Genomic DNA, 27,763 nt, shown 5'->3' with positions numbered 1-27,763 from the left:
TGGCTCTAAACTTGAAAAGGCCACAAAATCAGGATGCTTAAGATAACTAGGAAGTCATAGTAGTCTCTTAGCTATGTTCAACATATTCAACAAGCTATGAAAATAAAAATAGAAAAAATGCACATGCACACATCCTCTACATTTCTACTAAGTTTGACAAAAAGTGAGCAAGGCCATCTAAAATTTATAAAAATTCATTTACATATAATGTATCCTTTTTAGAGAGGGGCTTCATAGCATCACTTTGTAATGTCACAGAGCAGAATACCAAATTGTAGGGATTTAAATAAACAATAGAAGTTATATATTAACCATATTTGCAAATTTCCTCTTAAAGATAGCAGCAGTATTGTTGATATAATGTTGTAGCTATACCAGTATATACAATACCATTGTAGTTACTATATTTTAGATGTATTGTAGATGCAGTGATATATAGCTCTTAAAATTAAAAGAGTTTGAGAATTAACTTTACCCTTCAAACATGAGGCTTTATTTTAAATGAATGTTAAAAAGGATTTGAGCTAGAAAACAAAAGTTCAAACCTTTCATTTTACAAATAAGAAAACTGAGAAAAGGGAAGTGACTTGACTGGGGTCATACAACTAGTAGTGGAACCAAGACGCAGGCTCAGGTCTCCTAATATCCCATCCAATGTATTTCTAAGACTAGGCAAGCATTGATGATAATGTAGGGCAAAATGTAATTGCAGCCCTCTGAAAGCAAAGTGCTAAAAACCATTTACCACTTGGTCTTTGACATCAGTCTCAATTTGACTATAATGGGGATGGGAGTTTTCTGTAAGGTATCTGATCCATTGGAACGTAATTTCCTTGGAAGCCTAGTAGAATCCAAGGGTTAGTGGCATTTGAAACACATAGGAAATTTATTCCTTGATTAGCCTTTCATTTGCAGAATGTATTATGGTAAAGTTGATTAATTTTTTAAAATGTATGTGTGTGTGGGCAGCTGGGTGGCTCAGTGGATTGAGAGTCAGGCCTAGAGACGGGAGGTCCTGGGTTCAAATTTGGCTTCAGACACTTCCCAGCTGTGTGACCCTGGGCAAGTCACTTAACTCCCATTGCCTAGCCCTTACCACTCTTCTGCCTTGGAAACAATACACAATATTGACTCCAAGACAGAAGATAAGGGTTTAATTAAAAAAAAATGTATTTTTGTATGTTCAGTATGAATTAGTTTTGAAAATTCACTGTAAGGCACATTTATTTCTTGGTTATATTTTCATGGAAGAACTCATTTTTTTATGTTTCTCTTTACAGTCTTAAAGAATATTCTTACTTATAATAAAGAATTCCCCTTTGATGTACAGCCTGTTCCATTAAGGTAAAAAAGACAAAACCCATCCATTACTATTTCTACTTCAATGTTGTACCTGTATTTCTTTGGCTGTTTACATATTCGCATGCTTGGGGAATAAGTAACCTTGAAGCATATATCAACTCATTATTATTTCCTTTTTTATGTAGAAGAATTTTAGCACCTGGTGAAGAAGAGAATTTGGAATTTGAGGATGACGATGAAGAGGGTGGTGCTGGAGCAGGGTCTCCAGACTCCTTCCCTGCTAGAGTTCCAGGTAGGAGTCTTCAGTGAAAGGAATGATATATTAAACATTTGTCTTTATCCCAGATCAAGAAGTATGGAGGTTTTCTTCTCATTCTTTCTAGAAGGGAGTAAAACTTCTCTTGAGAAAGTTTTCACAGCCAAATTGTAAAGTAGTTGCTGTCCTGTATTAGTCTCTGAAAATTGTGTAGTAACTCACATTTCTATAGTGCCCCAAGTTTTACAAATTGCTTTTCTTATATTAATTACTTAGGATGTTAAGTAATCAGACTTAGGAGTTAATAAGGAGAGATCAATAGTAAATTAACTTTAGGCTCAGGCAAAATGGCCCTTAGACTATTCAGAGAGAGAGAGAATCAGCAATGAAAAATTTTATTTTATTTATTTATTTTTTTACATTAGGTGGAGGAACTCCATGTTTCTCTTCCTTTTCTGTAGCCAGCCAGGCCTTTTATCTTCTTTGGCACACTGGGGAGTTTCCTTGCCTTTTCCCTCTTGGCCCCCAACCATCTCACCACACCCTGTTTTCTCTCTTTGTGCAATTCACTTCATATATCTAGTTAGCTTCAGAAAGCTGAATAATATTTGATGGTAGGTTTTTTTAAGTCAGTGGAAGCTTTATTAAAATAATGTTCCAGGGTTTATACTGCACTACTCCTAGATTTATTTGTTATATTGTTTCTAATGTGGTTTTTATAATTGAAAGAGCACAACATCTTGCAAGATGGGCGAGGTGGGCTAGGTAAATTCTCTTTTGTTGGTTTGAAATGTCTATTTCGTCCACAAACCACATGCTCTAATTAGTGTGGTTTTAAGTTTTAGGAATTCCAAATTAATTTGATTGTTTCTCTACTCCAAATACTAATCAGCTGAAAAACATGGAACAAAATGGCAGTAATGAGACAAATCATTTGAGTCTGTGTTTTGGGTCCAAAATGCTCAACTGAAGATGTTTCTTGTTTTCTTATTGTAAGCTAATGCTTCTATGAAAGATTAATAATAAATGTAGGGTTGATTTTTTTCCCCCTATAATACAATAGTGCAATTTTTAAGTGTAGTTCCCTGTCCTCCTTTGTAGCACCAGAGACTATAGGTTTGCAAGGTTGCATACTTTATCAGATAGAGTCCATTTCTGTGGCAGTTGATTTTAATGAGCTTTTTGTTAAAGAAGAGAGATTGGTTGGTGGGGGTGGCATATTGGGATAAGACTGCTATAGAAAGACAGTAAAATTTCTAAAATATATATACATATATAATTGAGAATAATAATCTTCTGAATGTTTTGCCTTACTATGAAAAGTAGAGATGTATAGGTAATCAGAAGGTAGAGAAAGTAAGTGTATTGAACTAATAAATGAGAGGCAGCTAGACAGCATAGAAGAGCATTGCTGCTTTTCTGTAGATTTAGAATTAGTAAGGGTTATTTAAAAAACCACACTAACCAAGCTGTCTTTGTGATTTAGAATTACTTATTGAGCCTATTCTTTTTACAATCAGGTGAAGTTGTATTTACTCTGAAAATATTAAGATAACACTTAACTTTTAAAGGATATTCAAAGCATAGGAAATTTTTCTCTTATATTTTTTTGTCATGCTAAAAAACCATTGCCAAAGACTTAAGGGCTTTATCTGGAAACTCAGTGGCAGAATCATTCTTATAAATGCTCTGACTTAAATTAAAAACCACAATGCTTTTGGAATGACTAGTTTTTGTTCTAATGCTTTACAATCAAGTAGATGGACTGTGCTGATTTGCTTAACTAAAAGTTATTAAAAGTCAGGATTGTTATCAAGACAGTGTGTTTTGAAATGTGTACTTTATGTAAATTCTAGGTGGCAGTCATGAATGATTGAATAGTTTAAGAGAATTTGCTGTTGGAAAAAATTCAAATTTAAGTAATTGCCTACAAGCTACAGTTTGTGAAATTGAAATTTTATTTTTTAGTTAATTAGTTTGAGATTAGTAAGCAGTATTGGTCCACTTAATCTTACTCTACAGTTGTCTGTTGATAGATTGGCTTTTAAGGAATGGTTAGGTGGCACAATGTATAGACTGCTAGGTAGGCCTGGAGTCAGGAAGACCTGAGTTCAAATTTGGCCCCAAGAACTTAATAGTGATATGACCTTGGGCAAGTTCCTTAACTTCTGTTTGCCCCAGTTTCCTCATGTGTAAAATGGAAGTATTAAATAGCAACACGTACCTCCCAGGGTTGTTACGAGGATCAAAGAAGATAAATTTGTAAATAAATAATAAAGCCTATAAAGGCCTTTTCCCTTTCTTCTTTTTCAGTTGTCTGAAAAGGCACCATTTCATATATAACTATTATCCAATGATCCCACTATTCCATGTTGGCCATTGGCTCTGAAATGTCCTTCCAACTTGCCTCTGCCACATGAAAACTTTTCCTTTCTTGGAGTTGCAGCTCAATTATCACCTTTCCTAACGAGTTGCTATTTCTTTCCTTCCTTAACTACCTTGTTTTCTAACTACATTGTATTTATTCTTATCATATTTATTTTGTGTATACTTTTATATCTATCTTTTGTCTTCCCCATTGGAACATAAGCTGTTTTCAAGGAGGGATTTTGTGTGTGTGTGTGTATTTGTTTCACCATTATCTGGCACCATAATAATGGGATTCTTCTAATTGTTTGCTGATGGATGAAATTCTAATATAGTATAATGGAATGGTTATTTAGACAGAAATGAATGGATTTTGAACATTCACTATCAAGTTTAGGTTATTCTCTCTATATACCCATATATTCTAGAAAGGCACATTAATTAGAAAACCAAATTAATTAGAAGCAAGTAACATATTGTAGATAATCTTGTTGCCTTTGAAGGTCTGTGAAACTATCTAGGGAATTGGGTAGTGCTTGACACATAGGTTGTAGAAACTTGGAAGGGTGATAAAGAGGTCATGTACTAGAGATCGTATAATACCATTTTTTTTTGAACTTCTACTTTTTTTGGCCGTCTTGTGATTCTTGTCCTTGACCTACTATAAGTCTTCCAGTAGATAGGTGTTGGGGTGATACAAGACAAAGCATTTCGTTTCAAAGAGCTTTTAATAGCTGGCATTTGTGTGGCTATTTAAGGTTTGCAGTCATTTTACACGCATTATCTCATTTTATATAGATGAAAAGCCATACATAAAAAAATAAGTATTAATATAAAAAAAGATGATGATTACCAAAGTAGTAGAAAAATCAGTAAGTATAACAGTGGCGACTGGTGGGAGTTAGTAATTAATTCATTCTAGAACATCATGGTCAAATTGTGTGTTCTTTTTATGTTACTTATTAATACACAAATGGATTATACACTTATCTTCTAACTAGCTTCTTTTTTATTTTATTTTTTAAATCCTTATCTTTTATCTTAGAATCAATAACTCTGTATTGGTTCTAAGGCACTTAGAAGGGTTAAGTGATCACATAGGATCACAGAGCTAGGAAGTGTCTGAGGCCAGGTTTGAAATCCGGACCTCCTGTTTCTAGGCCTGGCTCTCAATCCACTGAGCCACCTAGCTGACCCCCAACGATAACTTTTAAAGCTTTTACTCTTTGCTCATGAACTTTTCTCCCTTAACTGACCAGGCAGTTCTCCTGTATTGTCATGATGCTTTTCTTTAAACTGTTATAGAAGTTACCCTTTTCACTACTAGGTTGTACTTTTGCTTCTTCAGTAGGGTCAAATGCTAATCTTGTTTATTCAACTATTTTCCCCAAACTGTTAGTAATTGAAGAAATAGATTATTTTAAGTGTTATGTACATCTTAATTTAATGCCTTAGAGGGAAAGCAAAATAGCAAAAAGAAAGAATAATTCAGACCTTGTTTAACCATGGAGAAAGAAACTATATGGTAATAGTGAGAAAAGTTCCATAATTGAAATAACCTAGATTCAGATTTTCACTGTTGCTTACTGTAGCTGTGCCCTTAGATAAGTTTCTTGACCTCTGAGTCTATATTTTACTCTGGAAGCATTTATAATCTTTACACACAGGTATATATTTCAGGAGTGTTTTGTTATGAATAGATTCCTAGCTAGAGTTATAAATACATGTGTCTTTTATGCTCTTAAAACTGAGGTATGCTCTTAAAAGACCTCAGAATAGGATTTTGGTGGAGGATAAAGTTATGTAAGTAGTGAATTAAAAAGTGCAATGAATCAGGTTTTGTTTTACCTGATCTTAATATAAAAAATTAGACTAAATATAGTTATATTAGATAACAAATTTGTGGGACCAAAGGAATCTTGAGTTCTGTTGCATAGCTTTCCAGAACCCCCAAGGTTACCTCATTATAAAGGCAGGAAAACAACTCTTGCCTTCTGCTATTTCTTCCTAACATTAGCAACAATTGTTGGAATAAACCTTTAGACTTTGCTTATTAAAGAAAATATTTTCTTGTGATGACTGATGGTGTGGCAGTTTTTGACCTTTAAATTGCCAGATAAAGATTTCCATTAGTTTGGACTTTCTTGACCTCTTCCTATTGCGAGTTTAACCACTAATTCTTACTGATAACGTGGGAGAGAAAATATATGGGACTGGATGTGAAAAGTAATGAGAATTGGGCTACATTTTTTTCTAAATTGGAAATTATTTTTCTCAACAACAAAAATTTCCTTTTGGATATTTGGTTGTATTTGGTTATTTAGATTCCTAAATATTTGCATTCTATCTAAATTTAGATTACTAGTTCCTCCTAATATACTATAAATCACCATGTCTTCTAATTTATACTTATTTCAGGGCAATAGGATATTGCATTTCCTATGTGAGTTAAATTCTTTAAATGACAAACTGTGAACTGAACCCTTGGCACTAACATAGGAATCTTTAGATCTAGACCAGCTTTGTTTTTCCCAGATATTAAATAATCTGAAAACCATTTTGCCAGGTTAATGAAGATTTTTGAAAGAAATAGTTTATTTAGCTATGTGAAAACAAAGGCCATGTCTTCTCTGTGTTCTTTTAAGTACCTACTTTAAAATTATTTCTAGGGTTAATGTTTATTGCTGTTTCTCTGTTACCAGGTACTTTATTACCCAGGTTGCCATCTGAACCAGGAATGACGTTACTCACTATCAAAATTGAGAAAATTGGTCTGAAAGATGCTGGGCAGTGCATTGATCCCTATATTACAGTTAGTGTAAAGGGTAAATAGTTCTACTTCTACATTCTGTCTCTGGTGCATTTTATACTACTGCTTCTTGTGGTTAAGCCATTGACATGTTTTGTCATGTATCTGTGACAAATTTATTTTGGTTCACTCTCTAGTGAGACAGGATAACTGGGAACAGATTGCCACTAATTCCTCCCCCCCAGATAACTGAAAGGGATATGCCAAAAGCACTTGCCTGTTTGTAACATGATGTGCAACATTGCTTTTGGGGTTTTCCTAATATATATATCTATTTTAACTAGTATTTTCATCCAAGGTGATGGTTAGCTTTGTACATAGTCCTCATCAAACATTAGTAATCCCTTAAAGAAATTAATTCAACTACATATGTCAAGAATTCGAACCTTTCAATGCAAAATCAAGTACTCTAACATTGCCCCTGACTCTCCTGCTATAGGCACTCCCATTCATTTCCAAGGGATCTCTTTGCATGGGAGTATGAATCTGTAGAGGTAGCTGAGAATTAGATCTTTGATGAATCACCAGTGCAGATGGAAAAACAGGGATACACCCACAAACATCCATATCCTGAATGTAATCCTGTGGGACACTGAAAAAATGAAATATTTGTTATCCTTAACTATGTTGCCATGGTTATTAAACATTAATAGTTTGGGGAATTTTTTTCTTTTATCCATTTGTTTTGTGTGGGCAATTTTATTTCCATTTTTGACCTTGAGTAGAAATCTAGAATCAGTCTTTTTTGTTGCTAAGCGTCTATATGGCACTTAAATTTTTTATATATTTTCATCAAATAATTACTTAAAATGACTATATGAATAAGCTACTTTCCTACATCTTATCCAATAAGAACTGCATAATTTGTGCAAGTTGCTTGACTGTCCCTAATTTTGATAAATCACAGGGACAGATTTAACTTTTAAGGAGTCGTGTTAAGGAATGTATACTTTTAGAAATATTTTTTATAAAGTCAGCTGTAAATGTTTCTTAAGTCTCTGCCATTGTCACTTTGATTTTGCCATGAAACATTCCTTAATGGACTCAAATTGCCACATATGATGTATTATGTGCATTTCAGGGCATAGACTTATAAGAGACTATATAAACACCTGAGTGCTCAAAAATAATTAAGCAGTAGAACTCTGTCTCTGCAGCATAAATCTATACTTGTACCACTTAGTTACTGTGGGTTAAATTTGCTTACAGCAAATACAGTGCACATCTCAAGTGACTAGTACAGAGCTTTATATGTAGTAGGCACTTAATTCTTTGTGATTCTAAAACCTACCAAAAGATCCATTTCAAGAAATAGTATAATGGAAGTACAATATAATTAAAGAACTTGAATGTCACTTTGGAGTTATCGTAAGAATGGAATTTGACCAGTAGTTACATTTTTGTCCCTGAATTTCATTTTGGATTCACAGTGTTCTAGTCAATGATGTCTGGTTGTTTGCTCTCTGGTTTTAAAAAAAAAGAAGAATTGGCCATTGTTAAGATTACATACATAAGAAAAAATTATTGCTTCTGGAAAAACAATCATTTAATGATTACATTTGTGTGATGACTGTATGTGAGATAACTTAAGTGATTTCGTAGTCTGTTCTTTGTAGTTAGGTATTCACAGTAGAAACTTTCTTTTTCTGTAGATCTGAATGGCATAGATTTAACCCCTGTGCAAGATACTCCTGTGGCTTCAAGGAAGGAGGATACATATGTTCACTTTAATGTGGACATTGAACTTCAGAAACACATTGAAAAGTTAACCAAAGGTTTGTGGCATTAAAGAGTAGAAAATTGTGTCTAAAGATTGTAATATGTAGGTACTATATGACTATATTACCCATTTATGTAACCAAGGAAAACTTGCTCAGAAGCAAACTTCCTTTTACAATGAAATAAAATCCTTGTTCATAGAAAAACAATTTTTTTTTATCCCAGTGAACCAGTTTTTAACCCAGTGAACCTACTTAATAACAAAGCCACCAGTTACAATTGAAACTTTCCCTCATCCACTCCCCAAGATTTACTATATAGAAAAGTGGATACTGGAATTCCTAACCAGTTGTCTAGGGGAGCAGAGGGAAAAATAAAATCTTTGAAAAAGCATAATATGGTAAAACTATATTTTATAGTTAAAATGTTTGAGAAGTTGATACATTTCTATGATTTTCAATCATATGTATTCTTAGACTGTCCCTTAAAAAAAGATTTTGGAATCTCTGTGTTCTGAGATTCACTCCTAGATATAGATTCTCAAACCTTTTTTTTTTTTTGAGGAAATAAATACAATGCAGTTGGTGCTCTGGGACCCCTTGGGAGTCACTTCTAAACTCTGAAGAGCACTTTAGAAACTGTGAAAACCTTTCCAGAAAGTACTTGATGTTTTCTTTCTCCATTTGGTGTGAGATGAACATTCAGGATTACTGTTTGAAAGAATATTAGCAAAATGGATGTTTAATAAAACACTTTCTGAATAAATTTCAGGTTGGGAGATGTCGTAAATGAGAATGGTTAATAAAATGTGCTTTTCCTTGTACCAAATAGAACTTTTATTGAAAATTGTAAATTGTATGCAAGTGGGGGAAGGTTTCATGTGCTAACTTTGCCATTTTAACACACCTCTGTGTCCTTGATGACGTGACTCACAAGATGCTAAAAGCAAAACTATTCAGAGTTTGAGGCCCTTCACACTCAGGCCTTTTACAACTCCTTTAACCTATATTTGGGGCCAGTGCTAAGGCACACATTTGATGCTTGTTTAAATAAAGTGTAATTATAGTCTTATCTGGCTGTTCTTGTGAGGAATGGCCTTGTCACAGATTTTGCCTTTGTGTTTGTGCTTATGCATAACATGTAGCACAGAGCTATGCATGCCAGGGACTTAGTAAATATATCATTTGCTGATGATTAAATAATTCAAAAGAAACTTCAGTTTGTAAACAAATTCTTACTAAAAACAAAAACACTTGGGATCTTTCTCACCATTCTCAAGTATTAATTTAACTTCAGAGCATTGCTCCTTTTAGATCTCAAAGATATTTAGCTTCTTGAAGAGACTAATAAATTTGATCTGCTCTCTTTATTGGCTCAGAGGCAGTACCTCTAGTAATGTGGGAGGTGGAAGGGAGGAAGTAGCCATTTTATGGATCTGGGAGGGTCTTATTTGGGGAAAGGGAGGTCACCAGCAGGCTAAATTCTGCAGTCCAATTGTATGTGGTGGGAGAAGCCTGGCCTCTTATGCTTATCTCTCCCCTACCCAGATCCTGTTGTCTCCTGAGCGATTGGTTTCTCTTTTCCCCCCTGACAGGTGAGGCACTCCAATTGGACCCAAGTGCCAAGGCTGTGCACACGTTTCTGAACATTGTTAAGCTTCTAGTAATTTGTGAGTTTTGTCATCAGTGAAAATATTAGATGTGTGTTGGCGGTCTTTAAAATCCGAGATACAGCACAGTTCCGGTTAAGGCAGCATTAATAGGTAACCAGTTAACAAATCCCCCTGACTTCCCTCCCCCAATTTTCATATCTTCTTTTGAAATTGATTGCTAATGGCTAAATTGGTGTGGGGCGTGTTCTTTCTGTGTGTGTGTGTTTTTTTAAAGAGCTTTTAGGGGTGGGAGGATTGGAAAGCTTTCCTATTTAATTTGGAGAATCAAAATAAAGCAACCAATCACACTGCTTCCTAGCTGAGGGAAAACTGGTTTCTTTCCTAGCTTTACCTTCTTTTATGCTCTCATTTTATTAATGCTATTATAGTAAAGAAATTGCCACTACTATCTGGACAATTTTATTTATCAATGACTTTCTCTATTCCTGTAATGTGATTTACCTGAAAGATTTGTATTAGTAAAGGAGTGACTAGAATTTAAATTCTTTCAATATTCCTTTAAAGCACCTTTCCAACTATTTCCATTTTACATTTAAACATGGTCATCAGACAGATGTGATAAGTTTACTTTTTATATATATTTTTAAGCATGCTTTCATGGTGTATGATCTTAACCATTCGTGAAATTTTTATAAATTTGAGTTAGTTCAGCTTCCAGGAGACACTTTTTGGTAAACACAATAAGTTCTGAACAACCATACTGAACTGAGAAAAAATATACTTGATTCAGGTCATTAAAATTATGCCAACTGCTATTTTTTCATGTGCTGCTCCCTTATCGGTGGAAATGGATTAACTATTCGGCAGAAATGTATTGATTGTGTTGTTGCTTATATGAGATATTTTCTCCCTTCAGGTGCAGCTATTTTCTTTGAATTCAAACACTATAAGCCTAAAAAAAGGTTTACCAGCACCAAATGTTTTGCTTTCATGGAGATGGATGAAATTAAACCTGGGCCAATTATAATAGAACTGTAAGTGTTGTACATGTAAATAATACTTTGTTTAATGAATGGCATCTGAATTATACCTGCCTAGATAGCTCTCCCCTGCTCAGAATGTAATGTGGTTCTCTGTAAAGCAGAGCCAAAATCCTAAAACTAGGTACTTTTCAGGGGCTAAAAATTAACCTTCATTATTCTGAAAAGATTAGTCACTCAAGTTTATATTTACAATGTGCCTTCTGTTGTTGTTACAGATACAAGAAACCCACTGACTTTAAAAGAAAGAAACTGCAGTTGTTGACCAAGAAACCACTTTATCTTCACCTCCATCAAACTTTGCACAAGGAATGACCATGGCATGTATTATCTTGAAACTTCAGTGATCTGAACCCTTCACTACAAAATCATGGTAGCTCTATGTAGCACATTGATCCTTCAGTAGGCTCCTAGGAAACCAGCCCTCCTCGTGCCAACAAATGAAAAATGAGATCCGTTCTACAGCTGCACCACAGAAATGTTCACAGCCCTACCCATCACTGGAGGCCACATCTACAGCATTCATTCATAAAAAACTCCTTTGGCCTACAGGATTTTCCAGATTTTTAAAAATCTTTGAATTGTGTAAAAGGTTTTAAATTTACTTACTAGAGGAAACAACACCTGAGGCAGCCAAGAAAAACTTAACAGCCTTGCAGGATTTACTCTCCTAATTCACTTCTGCTTCAATGCATTCCTTTGAATCCATGTATTTATTTCCAGGTCTCTATTGCTTTGTGTTAAGAGTAGGAAGAGAGCAGCACAAGAGAAATTTACCAGGTACCAGAATTGATAAATTGGTATATGGTTTATGGTTTATATCAGGGGTAGCTCACACCACTTAATCTTACCAGGTGATTGGTTTTGGGGAGACTACAGAAGAATTCATAACTTTACTATGAACATAGTTCTTGAAATCTCACTGTTTCCATATTTCAGCAGCACCAAATGACTTGAGATTAAAATTATTTGAAGAGCTGGATTCTTTTTAGATATTTAAGGAAATGGTCATCTAGGTTTTTTCTTATTTAAAAGCTCTTCCTCAACCAATAGTGATTCTAGAATGACAAATAAAAACAAATAGAACCTAGAGTGTGTCTACATAATTTAGGTTTTGAGACAAGTGTTCAGCTACTACTGTGTGGTTGAAAAAAACCTTTCATACATTTCTAAGACATCTCATCCAAAAATGACTGAATTCAATCAGTTCCCATAAGAGACTTTGCAGGAGTAACTTGCTGCTTTTCTGAAAACTGATTATGAATCCTTTTAAAACCTGCATACCTCTTAGAGTGATTTGTATGCAAGTCTGAAAAGTTCAATTAAATTTTGTTTCTGAGATAGATAGCTAGGATTACCATTTATTTTCTATTCAGATGTATTAAAGTCATCTATATGAAAAGATGCAGGTCATTAGCTTATAATTTTAATATCTACATAATTTTTTTACTTAATAAAGGGACATAAACCCAAAATAGACCTTTCATATACATAATAGGTGGGATATTTAATACAGTAAGAGGTCTATGCTGTGCTTTATGTGGATTATATGTAGTATGCACAAACTTTCATATGCACTTGTATAATAGTTGTTTTTTTTAAATCCAGCACCAGGTGAAAGCATTGTCAATACTTGCTTTTTTATTGTATAATCATTCGTACCACTCAGCTCATTTGCTTTCTGTACCTCATAATTCTAACCAGTTGTATAGCAATTTTATTAGGTAAATTCATCAAAATAATTCAATTTGTCCCCTTTTGCTCTAAGGAATATATTCTTTGCTTTTAGCTCTCCCTTTAGGTCAGCTTTGTTTATGCTGGATAGACAGTTAAAATTAAATCACCAATAGTTGATAAAATTTCTCTTTCTTCCGACTTATTTCAAAAGAGTTCTTGCATTTTGAGCTAACAAATTTCTTGATTTTAAACTCAAAAACAGGTATCTCATTATCTTCAAATAATGTAAAATTCCCATAGTGCTATGAATACTTTTAAGTATGTAGTAAATCTTGATAAGATCTAAAAACCATCCCTAAAAGAACTTAAAATTGATGAAAATGTAATGAAAATGGCATTTTGTTTTCCTTCAAATAAAATTAAAGAAATGTGCAAGTATCATTTCTGCTTCACAAGTATGGTTTAGAAGCACCAGTGCCTTAGGAAGACCATTTGAAGAAGTTTTAAGTTTGATCATACTTCAGTTTTCTGATGTAAGCCCTTGGTATTGCAGAACACCAACTATTCACTTAATTTCTCTACCTTTTGATGTGTCCCAAAGTCTTAGTAATTTATAGTCTTCCTTTATGTGATGAATTTTTTTCACTGACAGAAATCCAATACAGTGAGCAATAATCACACTATACATTTGTCTTTCCATGTAGAGCGCGGCTGGATTCACAAAAATAAGATGGCTTTGTGCAGTTGAATGAATTTTACATGGTAGCACTAGAAAGTTAGTAAATAAACATGGTTGGATGGGATGACTACTGTAGTACAATACAGCTTTTTTTGGAGTGCACTCTAATAATTGAAAATAAAAATGATTTGTGATATATCTACAGTGGTGCTCTATTTTGGACTTTTCAGGGGGTGGGGGATGGTGCAACTAGTATGTGACTGGAAAGTTTTATGATGTTTATGGACTGGTTCACATTGGCTCATGTTAGGCTTGAGTTTTCCTAAATTTCACTGGTAAGATCACATGAGTTTTCCTAAAGAGCATACCATAAAAATTACTTGAGAATAAAATTATTATGGAAAGGGAAAGAGTTCTCATTCTGAGTAAGTGATTAAGTTGGATTAAGCTTTGCTACTGTGATATTTTCTACCTAACTGGAATCTGTATCCAACTGGTGTGTTTACAACTTTTTGACTCAGCATTGTGTTACATGTCCAAGTATCATAGGTATTCAATTTCAAATAGGTATACAAAGTTTGTGTTTGTGGATCAAGTAATAAAACTCTGTTATTTTACTAATGTTAAGCACATGTCCTTCACTGTGAAATATGGAATGTCTTTTTTTTTTTTTAATTCTTCCACTCAATCTTTTAAAAGGGCTGGAGTATATGGGGGAACTTATGAAAAAAATAACTTTATTCCTTTTATAATAGTGAATGAACTTTTCAATATGTTGCCCCTTTTTTCATTTCTCTCAAATGTATTGTGATAATGTAATACCATTAGTCTAAAGATTCTTAATTTCAGTGTTAAAGAAGCAATCACTTCTTTACTGAAGTTTTTGTACCTTTTATATACCATTCTTATTGGAGCAAAAAAAATGGAAGCAATGAAAAATTATGCTGTAGGTCTTTGGTAATATAATTTAAGATGTGGAAAATAAAGGGGGCAATAAGTGGGCTCTAGAGTAATAAAACTTTCCACTCTTAAGTTTCAGATTTGTAACAGTTTGAGTTTTCTAAATTCTAGATCTTAACCTATACAACATGTGTGATTTGAAGTGCCTACAGACTGTTTCTTTTACTAAAGCACTGTTTTAAAGGTTATTGTGGTGATATGTATGTAAAACAAATGCTCATTATTGTTTACACGTTTCTTCAGTACTGTACTGAAACATCAGCAAATGTTATTTTGCCTGAGATCCATATACTATCTATCACATGGAGGCAATATTCAGGTATATTTAAAATACAGTTAGGATAGGAATTAGCTAAAGGCTTTTTAAGGCACCCCATTTTGATGTCTTAATGTCTTAACAACTTACATCATCAGAAGGTTTGACAATGACAACTGCCTAGAATATAATGTGAGTAGTAAATAAAGGGGAAAAAAAGACTATATATTCAGCCCCCAAATTAGGCATCATAGTCTATGCACTGAAGCTAATGCACTTTACACACAGGAAACTCCCCTCAGATCCTTATTGGTATTTATTTATTTAGCCATCTTATTAAAGTTGTATGTTACATGATTTCTTAAAGCCCATTGCAAATAAGAGTGAGTTGCTAAAAGCAGGCATAATGATACAAGAAGTGAACATTAACAACCTTACTGTGGGGAGAAAACAAGAACTTTAAAGTTTAACATTCAGAACCAGCATAGGTAACAATACCTCTACCCTGTCAGTCAGTAGTCCCTAAAAGAAACTGGCCTGTGAATCACCCAGTGACACTAATTTTTCAAGAAAGGATTTAAATGTACAAAATTTCTGCTACCAAAGTGGGATATGTGTGATTTTTTAGAAAGTTAAAACAAATTTTGATATTTAAATGGATGAGGTTTCAAAAGTTAACAGGAAAATCCGTTCAGTTGGTATAGAATAACTACCCCAACAATGCTGGATGAATGGACATGTTTCTTCCTACACTTTTATTATCCATCATGTAAGACTGGCTTCTTTGGGTAGTTATCCCTGAAATTATTTAAGTATGTAGGCCTGTTCCATACCTTTTAGATGTTAATTAAGTCCCTTTTGGCTCTTAAATCCTATGAAATGTTAATACTACAAATTCTTGTCTATTGCTTGGATAGTGTCAATTTTCAGATCTATATTTCAGCCATGTTCCAGGGGACAAAACCACAGTAAAATAAATCTGGTAACATTTATATGCATGTTTTTATTCCATGGTAGGTACTAAATCCCTCCCCCCATCACACCCCAAGAAAGAAGTGCATGTTTGTTTGTTTTTTTTTTAATGAATTTTAGTCCAAAAAGTTTCCATTTGCAGCATAGAGTACAGATAGTATTAAGTGTTCTAGGAAGGAATAAAATAGAGGGGGACCCTGGATGAATTTTCACTTCACCTAAACTGAATCTCCATGACTAATGGATGGACAGACAAGGGTCCTATTAAATGGATTTTGATCTGCATAGTAAAGAAACATCCAAAATGGTAATAACATTGTTTTGTTCAAAGACTTACTGTATAGAGAGAAAACTCCATTGGAGTCAGGACCAGAGTCAAGATTCTACATCCAACAAATCCTCTCCGTAAGCAGTTATTCTTTTAAAAAATACTTTAAATCTAAACAGGATTTGTGGATTAACTTCTATTTAAAATTAACTGCAATGAATTAACCTTTATTAACCCAAATCATGTCAAAATTTAGTAACCTTGCAGGAATTCTTTGATGCCCAAGAAAAACAATTTGAATACCTGAAGATGAAAATTCTTATTTAGGAGTAACCAATCATTGCAGTTACTTTTCAAATCTATTTGTGAGGGACCAAAAGTGCTATTTGGAAGTTAGGCTACCTGAACTGCTTATACATAATTTGCTTATCAATTGTTCACATCTTTCCAATACTGAGGGAAATGAAGATAATAACTTGTATTTACAAAATAAGAGGGCAATTTGCACTGAAATCTTTATTTTCAATTTTATAAAAAGAAATACAAATAAATTCAAAGGATAAGAAGAAGACTTGTCTACCTGAATGTCTTAACCATGTTAAGGATTGCTTCTATGAAACCCTTTATATAAGACTTTACTGTGCAAGTAACGTTCAAATTGCAATAAATACATAGTTCTTTTTGATTGTTCAGGGATGTTCAGGAAGAGGATGAATTTTTTTTCCCCCTTAAAACTTCAATTATAATCAAATTTTAGCCTCACCCAGATGAGTTTTTTTTTATGACATAGTGATTATAGTAGAGAAGAAAACCTTTTTGTCTTAGCGTAAATAAAACTTGAATAATGATGTTAATAGTTAAATTTTCTTTAATTTTATTGGCTAAGGCATAATTTATTTTTATACTTTTACTTCAATGATGGCTGTTAGTATGTTTGAAGTAGATAATAATATGGAAAAGTACCAGGTAAATAAAACACAGTTGGGTAGGTTTTTTAAATGGGGATAAGTATACCTTTGGAATCTATAATTTTTAACTACTAGAGAACCTCGGATTTCCAAAAGGGCACAAATTATTGAATTGAAATTTTAAACATTGGAATATAAAAACAATCAGATTTTACTTGTAAATAATACAAAAGTTTATCTTTGGATGATGGTTCATACAGCGCTAACACAATATGGGAAGAGAGAGGAGTTTTTATTAGTAAATTTTTTAGGATTAATTATGCTCCTGGTCTTCAACACCAGATCTTTTAAAAAATGATCAAGTTTATCCACACAGTTCCTCTGTGTAATAAACTGTTAAATATGTTGCAAAATGGTCTACAGTAATAATAGTTTAACAAAATAATAGAGGAACAGAGGCAATGGGAATAGCACTTAACCTTTTTTAATAAAGTATTTCCACAGGAAATGTTGATTACATTTATGACATTTGAAATTATCAATTACATAAACTACGTGAAACTAAAACACAGGTATTTTTTTTGTATTGCACATTTAAAGAGCTGCAAAAGGCTACAGCTTTAAAATGTCCTCATTCATGACAAAAAAAAAAATGTATATATTTTTGCTTCTCAAATCATGGAGAGGTTGAATAGTTTGGCTCATAAATGCACAATGATGCCAGGAGCAGTTGAATGGGGAAAAAAAGTCCTGCAAAAAATACAAAGTAAACAAACCTAATCATGAAATGAAAGTAAAATTTATTTCAAAGCCAATGAAATCTTTTACCTGTATGAAGTGTTCCAACAGTCTATTTCTCTCAAGTTGAAGGCTAAAGTTATGGGCTCTGTTCTGGAGCCTGTGCATAGTCCTGTGTGCTTCCTTGAGAGGCATGAGGTGGATGAGGAAGAGATGGGGCATAGTCTCTAGAACCTGAAGGTGTCAAGTCTCTTGAAAAGGGTGGCGGTGGATAGTCCCTTCCGTGGGCTGGAGGTGGTAATCTTGGGCCAGGAGGAAGGTACTCTCTTGGGCCAGGAGGACCTAGGGGTCCAAAAGGTGGGTGTCCACGTATGTATTCCCGGGGATCAGGAGGTAGGTCCCTTATTCCTGGTGGTAGGCCATGTAAGTATTCCCGAAAGCTTGGAGGTGGAGGACCACCAGGTACTAGGCAAAGAAAAAGAAAATTAAATTACCAAAGGTTATTTTAGCCTAACACTAATCATGAGGGCTTGCTTTACACTTGAAGAGTAGCATAATAACATTCCTAGAAATAGTATTAAATGCTGAATCAAAGGCTACAAGAGTTTAGTGATTTCAATATAAAACCCACAATGAACTAAAATGAACTTGAGGGTTTATCACCATAGCACCTCAGGCATAAAAGTTAAGAACTTCACCTATGAACAATCCCTTTTCCTCAGAATTGGAGGCTACCACAACTTCGAAATGGCTGGGTTTAGACCATGTCCAACTTAGCCAGGTGCATCTTTGCACTACAAAGCTCTGCAGTCAATAAATATTAAACACCTAGATGTGTTGGCTTTGTGCTAAGGCCAGAAATAAAGAGCAAAAGACAGTTCACAGTTCCTGCCCTAAAGGGACTTACACTAGAATGAGTGAGATAAAATGCAAATAAGCTTTATGCAAGATAAACTGCCATAACCAACAGAGGGAAGACACTAAAATTAAGAGGGATTGGGAAAGATTTCCTACAAAAGATGGAATTCTAGTTGGGCCTTGAAAAGAACCCAGGGAAACTGGGGTAGTGATGAATAGAGAATTCCAGGCATGGAGGGCAGTCAGGATATTTTTTTTCTTATTCTTTCCTTAATATTGTGAAAGGGAATTCTTTATTCTCTTTGTCTATTTTGAGTTAACACTTGGCTAACACTAACTTAAGTACCCCTACTTAGTATCTCACCAGACTGAAGTGTGAATCAGACTTTCTTTTAGTACCCCTTGTGAGTACCTCACAAGACACCAAAAAAGAGTCATTTGCTGAGATGGGTAACAATCAGTCAGGAAATTGTGAATTCTTTACATCTCCAGGGGATGAGAAGTGGATCCCACAACATACTGCCCCCCCTCTCCCCCCCGGCACTGCTAGACAATTTGAAAGCTTATTGGCTCCTATGAAGAGGGGAAGGGACAAGAAATCACTATTGAAGTATTGAATTTTCTGGGGCTAGAGGTCAGCTTCAGGAGTCGTCCTTGACAGGTCATTTTCAGCTCAGACTGCCTCTTGGAGGGAACTTGGGTGAATGAATGGTTGGCTTTCCTTTCCTGACTTCTGGAGAGAGATTAATCCTGGTGAGGGGTTAACAAGTTGTGCCAGGCTGAGTTGAGCACCGGAGCAATATTGAGTGTGATAGGCTAAATATCTTCTCTACCCTCTTTTTGTATTTCTCAACTTTCACTCTCTCCACCTATCTATTTTGCAAATAAAAACTATTGAAAGTCATTTTGACTCCAGCTATATTTTAAATCAGCAACCACCAAATTATAATTTTCATATATTTTAGTCAAATCCTTAATTTTAATTCCTTACGATATTTAAAAGAATAAGCCTTGCCAATTATCAATCCATATGTAGCAGCACCCTACCAAGAGGAGGAGGAAGAGGTCGAGGCCCATAAGATGCTCTTAGTGGAGGAGGTGGTCCATATCGAAGAGGTGGTGGTGGAGGTCCTATTGGTGACATGAGGGGCATTCCTGGGAATGGTGGATGACCCTTGGGGCCAGTATTAACCTGTTATAACACAAATGCAAATTTTAAAATAATATTCTGCTTTATGACACAACAGACCAAAAGCACCAACCACAAAGATGAAAACATACACCTTGTGAAAGATAAGATTTTTATTTACTAGAAAGCCATTGCTTGTTTGCTATCTTGGCACCTTTCCATCCCCAACTAATTCTGAAAGGATCACAGCCACTGCAGCTGTATTTTATTACTATCTCCCAATAAATTGCTCCATCTGACCACACATTGTTTAGACTCAACTTGAGATAAAGTAATAAAATAATTGTCTCTACTGTTATCAATGCTGTTGTTATAACCATACTAGCAAAAGAGGAAGCATCAACCATAAAATAAATATTCCTGCTAGTATACACAATGCAGCAGCATAATGCAGACAGTCCTTGACTTAAGAACAAATGCTATATAAAAATAGGATGAGAGGGAGTCATAAGTGGACCTCCTGTTCTGGTAAAACAAATGTTGTGTATCCCAGTTCAGAATACTTAGAAAATAATTTTCAAGACTATGTAAGAAAAACTTTTTCCAAGTAACACATGCCCAGAAATATGGATTGCCCCACTACCCATACCACTCAAAAGGTGAGAATTCTTTTGAGGGAAAATGTAAATTGGAATCCCAAGTTGGAAGTTGGAATGCATTTGCTCCCAGAAACATAATGATGAGGTATAGTAGAAACAGGCCCATTACTCATTCTAAGGCTTTAGGCTTGAACTGAAGGTGGAACTGTGAAGGTTATCTGAAGGGCTTTGGAACTGGGAAAAAGAACAGACATTTGGTAGGTGAAGAAATTGAAAGCAAAGGGCTAACAGGTTCAGAGAATCTGAATCAAGCATAAGGTCAAAAAGACCAACTGATCCCAATGGGATTGATGAAATTTTGAGGCAAGAGGACCTGAACTTGCTTGGGGTTTGAGGTTGTAGCTGTTTTGACATATGTCAAAGGCAGGTCTTTCTTGTACCATATTCTACCAAGTATTTCAAATTTGGCTCCTACCTGGTTCCTATAATCTAGTCCCTATTCTGTTTTTCATTTGATGTGGCAAAACTTTCTGTTGTTCTGGCTGCTGATTGGGTAAATGCATAATTGCTTAAATCACTTTAATTGGGCCTTGATCCAAGGACCTGTTATAGGTTTATTTTCCTTTAAATTTTTACACATAAGACTCTGATAGTCTATATTTCATCCAGAAATTATTTTTTCTCTTTTATTTGGACTTTTTTGATGTTTTTGATTTCTCTTGTCAATTGAATCATATACCTCATAACTCAGCCATGCATCCCTAAGTGATCCCTGTGTTTTTAACACTCTCTTCAGGGAGGAATGTAGTATTATTCTAAAATGCAAAGTTTAAATTCTTTTTCAGAGTATTTTAGGATAAAAAACATGCTACCTCTGAAAATCCAGAAAGTGAACTGTTTGGAGAAGGTACCATTAAGATGCCTGCACAGACCACATGCTGCACCAAAAGATCCAGAGTGAACTTTGGGATGTGGTGATTTGAACTGTGTGGGGTTGAATATATTTGTTTTGTAGGTATACTCTTATGCCAAAGGAGGCTGCCCCCCACCTGGCTTTTTGTCAATGCACCTAGCAATCATTGCTTTTGTTCTCTTTTCCTTTTATCCCCAAATTATTGTAATTTAAAGGTTGGTTATGTTTACAAGATCCATTGGAGAGGCCAGTCTTCCATAGATCTCAGGGGTAAATTGTATGATTGGATATCTGTTACCCTAAAAAAGAACTACATTTCCTGGGAACTCACTGACTTCCTGTCCTTACGTACTTCCTACAGACAGGGGATATTAGGCTGGGATATGAAAGGTCCCATTTCAACAGGCTGATCAGCCATGGGCACAAGATCTTATTTTGTATCCCCCTTATTCCTTTCTTCCTAATGATCATTAATAAGTCCCTTAAAATATAATAATTTTATTATTTGACATTAATTTTAATTTTTATAATATGGAAAAGTGTTCTACACTATTTCACATATAAAATCTTAAAACAGTCTGACCCATGATGAAAAATGCTATTTATCTTCAGAGAGATCTTACATGATTTCACATGTATAATCAATATATTGCTTGCCTTCTCAATTGGTGAGGGAACGGTAGAGAGGAGGCATAAAATTCAGGACTCAAAATTTTAGAAAATGAGTATTAAAAAATTTTTACATGTAATTGGAAAATGTATATTTTTAAATGTAAGTAATGACAAGGGCTAGTAATAACCTGGAATCTTGTAAAATCAATTCACAAAGGCAATAAAATACAAAAGCTCCTATGGGTTAAAACACTACTAAAGATGGGAACAATTCTCAAGTAATAAAGAAAAGGTGTAGTTGTCTAAGAAGTCCATCTTGATAAAGGGGGGAATCTCATCAACTAATTTCAATTTTAGAAAGCTATTTATAGCAGATAGAAACTAAGACAGGTAAAAAAAGATGAATACAAAAGTGGGACATGTCATATAGACTTGTCAGAACAAGAGCAGGAATGCTAAAATCAGAACACACCAAGGCAATGAAGGTACAGCAAATAAACAAGTTCTATTAAGCAAAAGAGGATTAATGAAAGGTTAAAAGACTTCTTCTATAATAATGAACATCTGAAAAAGGAAGTGGTGATCATGAAGAACTAGAACTGCTTCATTAGAACAAATCATATCAGGCTACTTCTTTTTCTGAAAGATATAACTAAATTTTGCATTAGGGGAATGCTAAAATCCAAGTAAATTATAAAAACAACCAAATGTCTGAGTACAAGATATGCTTGTGGAAAAGATGAGAGAGGTAGACACAACCATGATATCATTGGATGGTGTGGAGATCCAGGATCAGTGGTCATCTCCATGCTGTCAATAACTTGGATTAAGTCATTTTTATTATACTTTGCTCTACAAAAGACAGAGTTAAAAATCTTGACAGATTAGAACATCAAGCTATAACAAGACAAACTGAACTCAAGTCTAAGTTAACGGCCCTTGCAGTCCTCATATTCTATTCTGCTAGGGCTGTCACATGGAAGAAGGATTCAATTTGTTCTCCTTTGCCCTAGAAGCAATGGGTGGAATTTCCTAAAAGGCCAATTTTGGCTTGATGCCAGGAAGAACATCTTCAAAATTAGAGCTGAGTGAAAGTAGTAAGGCCTCACAGCCAGGAAAACTGGAATTCAAAGACCAACTCTGACTGTAATCCTGGGTAAGTATCACTGTCAGGGCCCAGGGAGCTCTCTCTCACACTTGAGATATAGGGTGTCAACCCACATTGGAAGAGTATGTCAATCTCCTCTCTACATAAAACCATAGGCCTAATTGAAATAAATAAATTAGAAGTAGCCAAAATGAGAATAAGCTATATTGGGAAGTAGAAGGTTCTAGGTTCTGCCTCACTGAGATCTTCAACAAAGCCTGGCTAACTATTTGTTAGTTATTTCTAGGGATTTCTTGTTTAATTTAGATGGCTTAAGTGCCATGGGAACCTCTTCAATAGCCATAAAACTGTTACAACAAGAAAATGTATTCCAAGAACCAAACTGATTGAAATAACTTTTAGAACAGAACTTGTTCATAAGTTATGGACTGGCTGCAAAATGGTTTTAGAATATTCAACACCAAAGAACTGGCAAAACCTCTTGTTAATGAAAGGAAACCAGATCTAAGCAAGAGTGAACACAGGTACCAACTTTCAACTGGTTAATTTTATAAGCTCTTCTTAGTGAAAGACCCAACATAAGATTATTAATACTTATATACCAAAAAGTATTCAATGCAAGAAGTGAGAGTGGATTCTTAAAAAAATAAAATCTCCAAAACAAAGATTAAGCTATCATAAAAACTGTCCTTATAGACACAACTAATTTACTTTGCAAACTTTATGTTGATATATGTGAATTATTTCTATTTTGCCTAACAGCAATCTAGCATGTAGCTTCAAACACAGAAATTGTGTAACTTCGTTTTGCATGAAAGATCTCTAATTTCAAATGCCCAAAAAAGCAATTAGTCTCCAAACCCAAAACAGACAAGGAAAAGTCAGTTTAACATAGCAATCCTCTAAAACCCAGTGTGAGGTCAAATGTGCCATGCATTTTAAGCACTTTAAAATAGTATCATGCTTCTCCTTAGCTTTTCCCAAATTGCCCAAAAAGTAGCAAAAGCCCAGTTCCATTTTCAGCCTCCAAATACTTACTGACACTGACTCCTCAGCTGATGGTTGAACAGTAGGAACACAGGAACCTTCAGACTCTGGGGGAAGGGTTTGCTTTTTTTTTTTTAATAAGAAAGTACAGATATAATAGAACAGAACACAAAATTACAAGAGAAGGCAAATAGAATAGATTACAGTCATCCCTCGACATTCACAGGTTGGCCAGAGAAATAAATGGGAATTTATTGAGATTTGTCGTATACTGCAAAAAACTGCAGGATGATACACAAATATAAACAAGACTTAAAAATTTAATAAGTCAAATGCATAAATATGTAATTATTAATCTATTTTATAACTTCCTACCATAAGCATACATATACAAGTTTATTAGAAGCAGTTAAGTTTTGTTTAAAATTTCATTAAAGAATTATGAGCTATACACTCTCTTGGGAATATCTCCTTGGTCTCTCTACTATATCCAGACTCAGCAATGTGATTTTCTCCCACAGTGATTGTTACAACAAAGGCTATATAAGTTACTAATCTCAAGTAGAAAGGGCAACTTTTTTTATGGGTGAAGTATATTATTTTGCTTGTTTTGTGTAAAAATATGATCAGAATTATTAAAAGTATGAAGTTTGGGATACGGCCTAGTTACTTGTGGTTTTTCACATTCTTGGGGGGGGCCCTGCACCCCTAATCCCTATGACTGTCGAGGGACAACTGTATACAAATGCTTCCTAAAACAGTCAACCATAAATGGAAATCATTATAACCTTACCATGCCATCCAACACTGTTGAGGGAGAAGAGCTTCTTGGACCACTGTTCATCAAAGGGACTGGACCAGGACCTATATCTGTTAACAGGACAGATGATACATTTATATATATTGTTAATTTAAACTTTTATGAAGGAGAAAAATCAAGGAGTATTTTGTTATTTCTCTTTCTAGCTCTATTCCCCTTAATCTGGTGTTCTTACCAGAGGCAGATGTTCTTCCAGATACTTCAGATGACCTCCTAGGACCAGGACCAAGAGGAGGCCCATCCATAGACCCTTAAGAAAGAGGAAATATGTTTTAAATGATCACACTAGGTAAATGCCTAGTCAGATTAACTCCATTAATTGTTAAACTCCCTCAAAAAAAAAAGGTCTACCAATTAAAAAAAAGTCTTCATTAAACAGCCCAATTCCTCAAATAAAATGCAAGGTGAAGAAGAATTTTATTAAAAATGTAAAGAGGCTTTTTTTTTTAAAACCCTTACCTACTGTCTTGGAGTCAATACTGTGTATTGGCTCCAAGGCAGAAGAGTGGTAAGGGCTAGGCAATGGGGGTCAAGTGACTTGCCCAGGGTCACACAGCTGGGAAGTGGCTGAGGCCAGATTTGAACCTAGGACCTCCCATCTCTGGGACTGGCTCTCAATCCACTGAGCTACCCAGCTGCCCCCAAGAGGCTTGGTTTTATTGAAAAAAAAAAAAAAACTTTTGAAGTTCAAAACAACTTTTATATGTATGAGGACTTTAAAATAAATGCACAAAAATGTAAGTAGATATCTGACACAAAGGTTCTTGAAGGAAATTTGAAATATAAAAATGACAAATTTTTATTCAAACTGAATCAGTCATAAAATGTTTTCCATTATTTTATTTATTCATACATTTTCAAATTTATTAGAAAATTAGATTCTTTAATAATTTTATGATCCCCAATCCAAGGTAATGAGCTTTAGGGAATCTTCAGGTAAACAAGGGAACAATAAAAGAAACATTGCTCTATAGCAGACTACCATAATCATATATAATGGTATATACTAAACCAAAATGGGAGACTGTTTTCTAAAAAGGTCCTTAGACATAAAATTCTAAACATGTAATTTGTATACAGATCCCTAAAAGAAGAAAGCCATTACCACAGTTGTTTTTTTTGCAGAAAAAAAAAGCCAAATGCTTACCAAATTCACTTCTAGATACATCTCTTCGGTTAAGAGTACCAGAGATAGACCGTAATGGTGGTTCCATCATCAGTGGCGGGGAGGGTGCACCACCACTCACAGGGGATGGACCAAAAGAGCCATCTCGGCTCAGAGGTCCTGAAGAAGACATTATCTTGTCAATATCTTATAAGAACTTCTGAACTAAATGCTAAAGATTATTTTTAAATGACATTGATATTCACAGACTACAGATTTTGACATCCTATTCCAGTTACCTTTCAAAAAGAAACTGGTATGATTTATGAAATACTCCTTACCTCTCCGTGGAGGAATCTGATGATCAGGTCTTCCTGGTGTTGGCTTTACGATCATGGGTCTTTGGAGCATTGCAATCTTTTGATTTACTTCTATTAATCTTTAATATAGAGATAATGAACTTGAGAATAGGGCTTAGAAAATGAGATATTCAATAAAGTAATAATACCAAACACATCATAACTCAAAACCAAAATGCCTCCTTTAGAAACAGATGTCATTGTCATCAATATACATACTTTTGTCTCAGATTGGCTGCTTCTCTCTTCTCCTCTGCAAGAGCCCTTTCTGCAGCACGAGCAATGAGCTATTATAAGATAAAATAAAATAAATTTAGTCGGACCAAATAATTTAAAAGTAAAAATTAAAATAAGAATAAAAATTGCAAAAGTATTTCTAAAATATTCTGCACTCAAGAAACAAAAGGAATCTTCTTACCCAGTTGTCATGGGCCTTCTTCTCATGACTAGCAATCTAAAGGGTACAAAACAAAAATTTGTGATTTAATCTATTTAATGACAAGACAATTTGCATTAAATATATACTACAGTATATGAAAGAAGGGTGAAAAGAGCAATACCTGATTCTTATATGACCTCTCTGTTTTCTGTAACTCATCTTCCATCTCCTGAATTCTTTGCCTGTAACAGATTTTAAAAATCAAAAAGAAAAAAGGCAAACAGCAATTTCTATAGAAAGATTCTAGAACAGTAACAGTGAACCTTTTTAGAGACAGTGCCAAGGCTGTGCCCAGCACCCCTACCCCTTGACCAAGTGCCCTGCCAGCCCCCAACCAGAGACTGAGTGCCACACCACACTCCACCCTGATCCCAGACAGGGAAAGGAAGAAGCAGTCTAATTGGGCTGCTAGGCAGAAGGACAAGAGATGAGAGATCCATGTGGAGAGAGGGAGGAGAGTGACCTGAGCACTCTGCTCTCCCACTCTCCTCCAGCACTGCTGCCTGTGAGCCAACCACCTCACCCTGTGCACTCCCACTGGGAAGGGGCAGTGGGGAATGTGAAAAAATGTCATTAGGCATGGTGGAGAGGAAGAAGGGTCCAGCTCCGTCCAAGTCCCTTTGCCTTTCTAGTAATGAACTGGGAAGCAGCACATGCCCACAGAGAGAGCTCTGCATGCCAACTTTGGCACCTGTGCCAAAGGTTTGCCATCACTGCTATAGAAGTTGAACTCACTTGTAAGTTTTCACCTCTTCTGCCACCAAGCTGGCTTTCTCATCTGCAGCAGTCAGCTTCTGCTCCTTTTCTTGCCTTTCATACTCTTCCTGAGTGAGCTTCCTGGAATCATCAGGAACAAGATTTAACCACCTACTCAAGATTTTCAATACCTTTGCTTTTCTCAATGGAACTCCAAAACCTATCAATCATATCTCTCTCTCTCTCTCTCTCTCTCTCTCTCTCTCTCTCTCTCTCTCTCTCTCTCTCTCTCACACACACACACACACACACACACACACACACACACACACACACACCACTTTATTGTCATTTTAGTTATCTGAGGAAAAGTAAAAATGTACTTCAGAGGATCCTAAAGATTAAAAGGAGATGGTCTGAGGCCATAGAATTCAACTTCTTTATTTTGTAAATGAGAAAACTGAGATCCAGAGAGGACATGTGCAAGCTCATACAGGAAGTAAGCATTGACCAGAATTAGAATGCAGATTTTCTTGACAAGTCACAAAGGTATCATCCTTCTTGTCTACCCCACA

General features: G+C 35.0%; 2 protein-coding genes across 8 annotated transcripts in view; one reads left to right on the top strand and one right to left on the bottom strand.

The window, feature by feature from the left end:
* Nucleotides 1–14,088, top strand: part of AIDA (axin interactor, dorsalization associated) — a 47,470-nt gene extending 33,382 nt beyond the window's left edge. Inside the window, exons 5-11 of one of the 3 annotated variants that reach the window (XR_008916224.1) lie at nucleotides 1,281–1,344; nucleotides 1,488–1,594; nucleotides 6,628–6,750; nucleotides 8,387–8,509; nucleotides 10,048–10,215; nucleotides 10,982–11,099; nucleotides 11,324–11,343. Coding sequence is in view for 2 of the 3 variants with exons in the window: in XM_001367481.4 (XP_001367518.2) it covers nucleotides 1,281–1,344; nucleotides 1,488–1,594; nucleotides 6,628–6,750; nucleotides 8,387–8,509; nucleotides 10,982–11,099; nucleotides 11,324–11,420 (632 nt within the window). In the remaining variant the exon portion in view is untranslated. Of the gene's footprint in view, nucleotides 1–1,280; nucleotides 1,345–1,487; nucleotides 1,595–6,627; nucleotides 6,751–8,386; nucleotides 8,510–10,047; nucleotides 10,216–10,981; nucleotides 11,100–11,323 lie in introns of all 3 variants that reach the window. The other 2 variants (XM_001367481.4, XM_007481438.3) reach the window with 2 other exon arrangements.
* Nucleotides 14,089–17,293: 3,205 nt separating this feature from the next.
* LOC100024966 (MIA SH3 domain ER export factor 3) overlaps nucleotides 17,294–27,763 on the bottom strand; it is a 61,252-nt gene continuing 50,782 nt past the window's right edge. For 3 of the 5 annotated variants that reach the window (XM_007481431.3, XM_056815969.1, XM_056815970.1), the window contains 11 exons: nucleotides 27,228–27,329; nucleotides 26,614–26,674; nucleotides 26,472–26,507; nucleotides 26,273–26,340; nucleotides 26,036–26,133; nucleotides 25,737–25,874; nucleotides 24,765–24,839; nucleotides 24,563–24,639; nucleotides 23,821–23,892; nucleotides 19,469–19,613; nucleotides 17,294–18,028 (listed from right to left, as the gene is read on the bottom strand). In XM_007481431.3, the coding sequence (XP_007481493.2) occupies nucleotides 17,703–18,028; nucleotides 19,469–19,613; nucleotides 23,821–23,892; nucleotides 24,563–24,639; nucleotides 24,765–24,839; nucleotides 25,737–25,874; nucleotides 26,036–26,133; nucleotides 26,273–26,340; nucleotides 26,472–26,507; nucleotides 26,614–26,674; nucleotides 27,228–27,329 (1,198 nt within the window). In that variant the 3' untranslated portion in view covers nucleotides 17,294–17,702. The remainder of the gene's footprint in view (nucleotides 18,029–19,468; nucleotides 19,614–23,820; nucleotides 23,893–24,562; nucleotides 24,640–24,764; nucleotides 24,840–25,736; nucleotides 25,875–26,035; nucleotides 26,134–26,272; nucleotides 26,341–26,471; nucleotides 26,508–26,613; nucleotides 26,675–27,227; nucleotides 27,330–27,763) is intronic. The other 2 variants (XM_007481433.3, XM_016430185.2) reach the window with 1 other exon arrangement.

This window comes from Monodelphis domestica, chromosome 2, assembly GCF_027887165.1.
Source record: "Monodelphis domestica isolate mMonDom1 chromosome 2, mMonDom1.pri, whole genome shotgun sequence".
Classification (NCBI taxonomy): Eukaryota; Metazoa; Chordata; class Mammalia; order Didelphimorphia; family Didelphidae; genus Monodelphis; species Monodelphis domestica.
The sequence above is the reverse complement of the archived record's forward strand: the minus strand, read 5'-3'. Positions and strand labels throughout refer to the sequence as shown.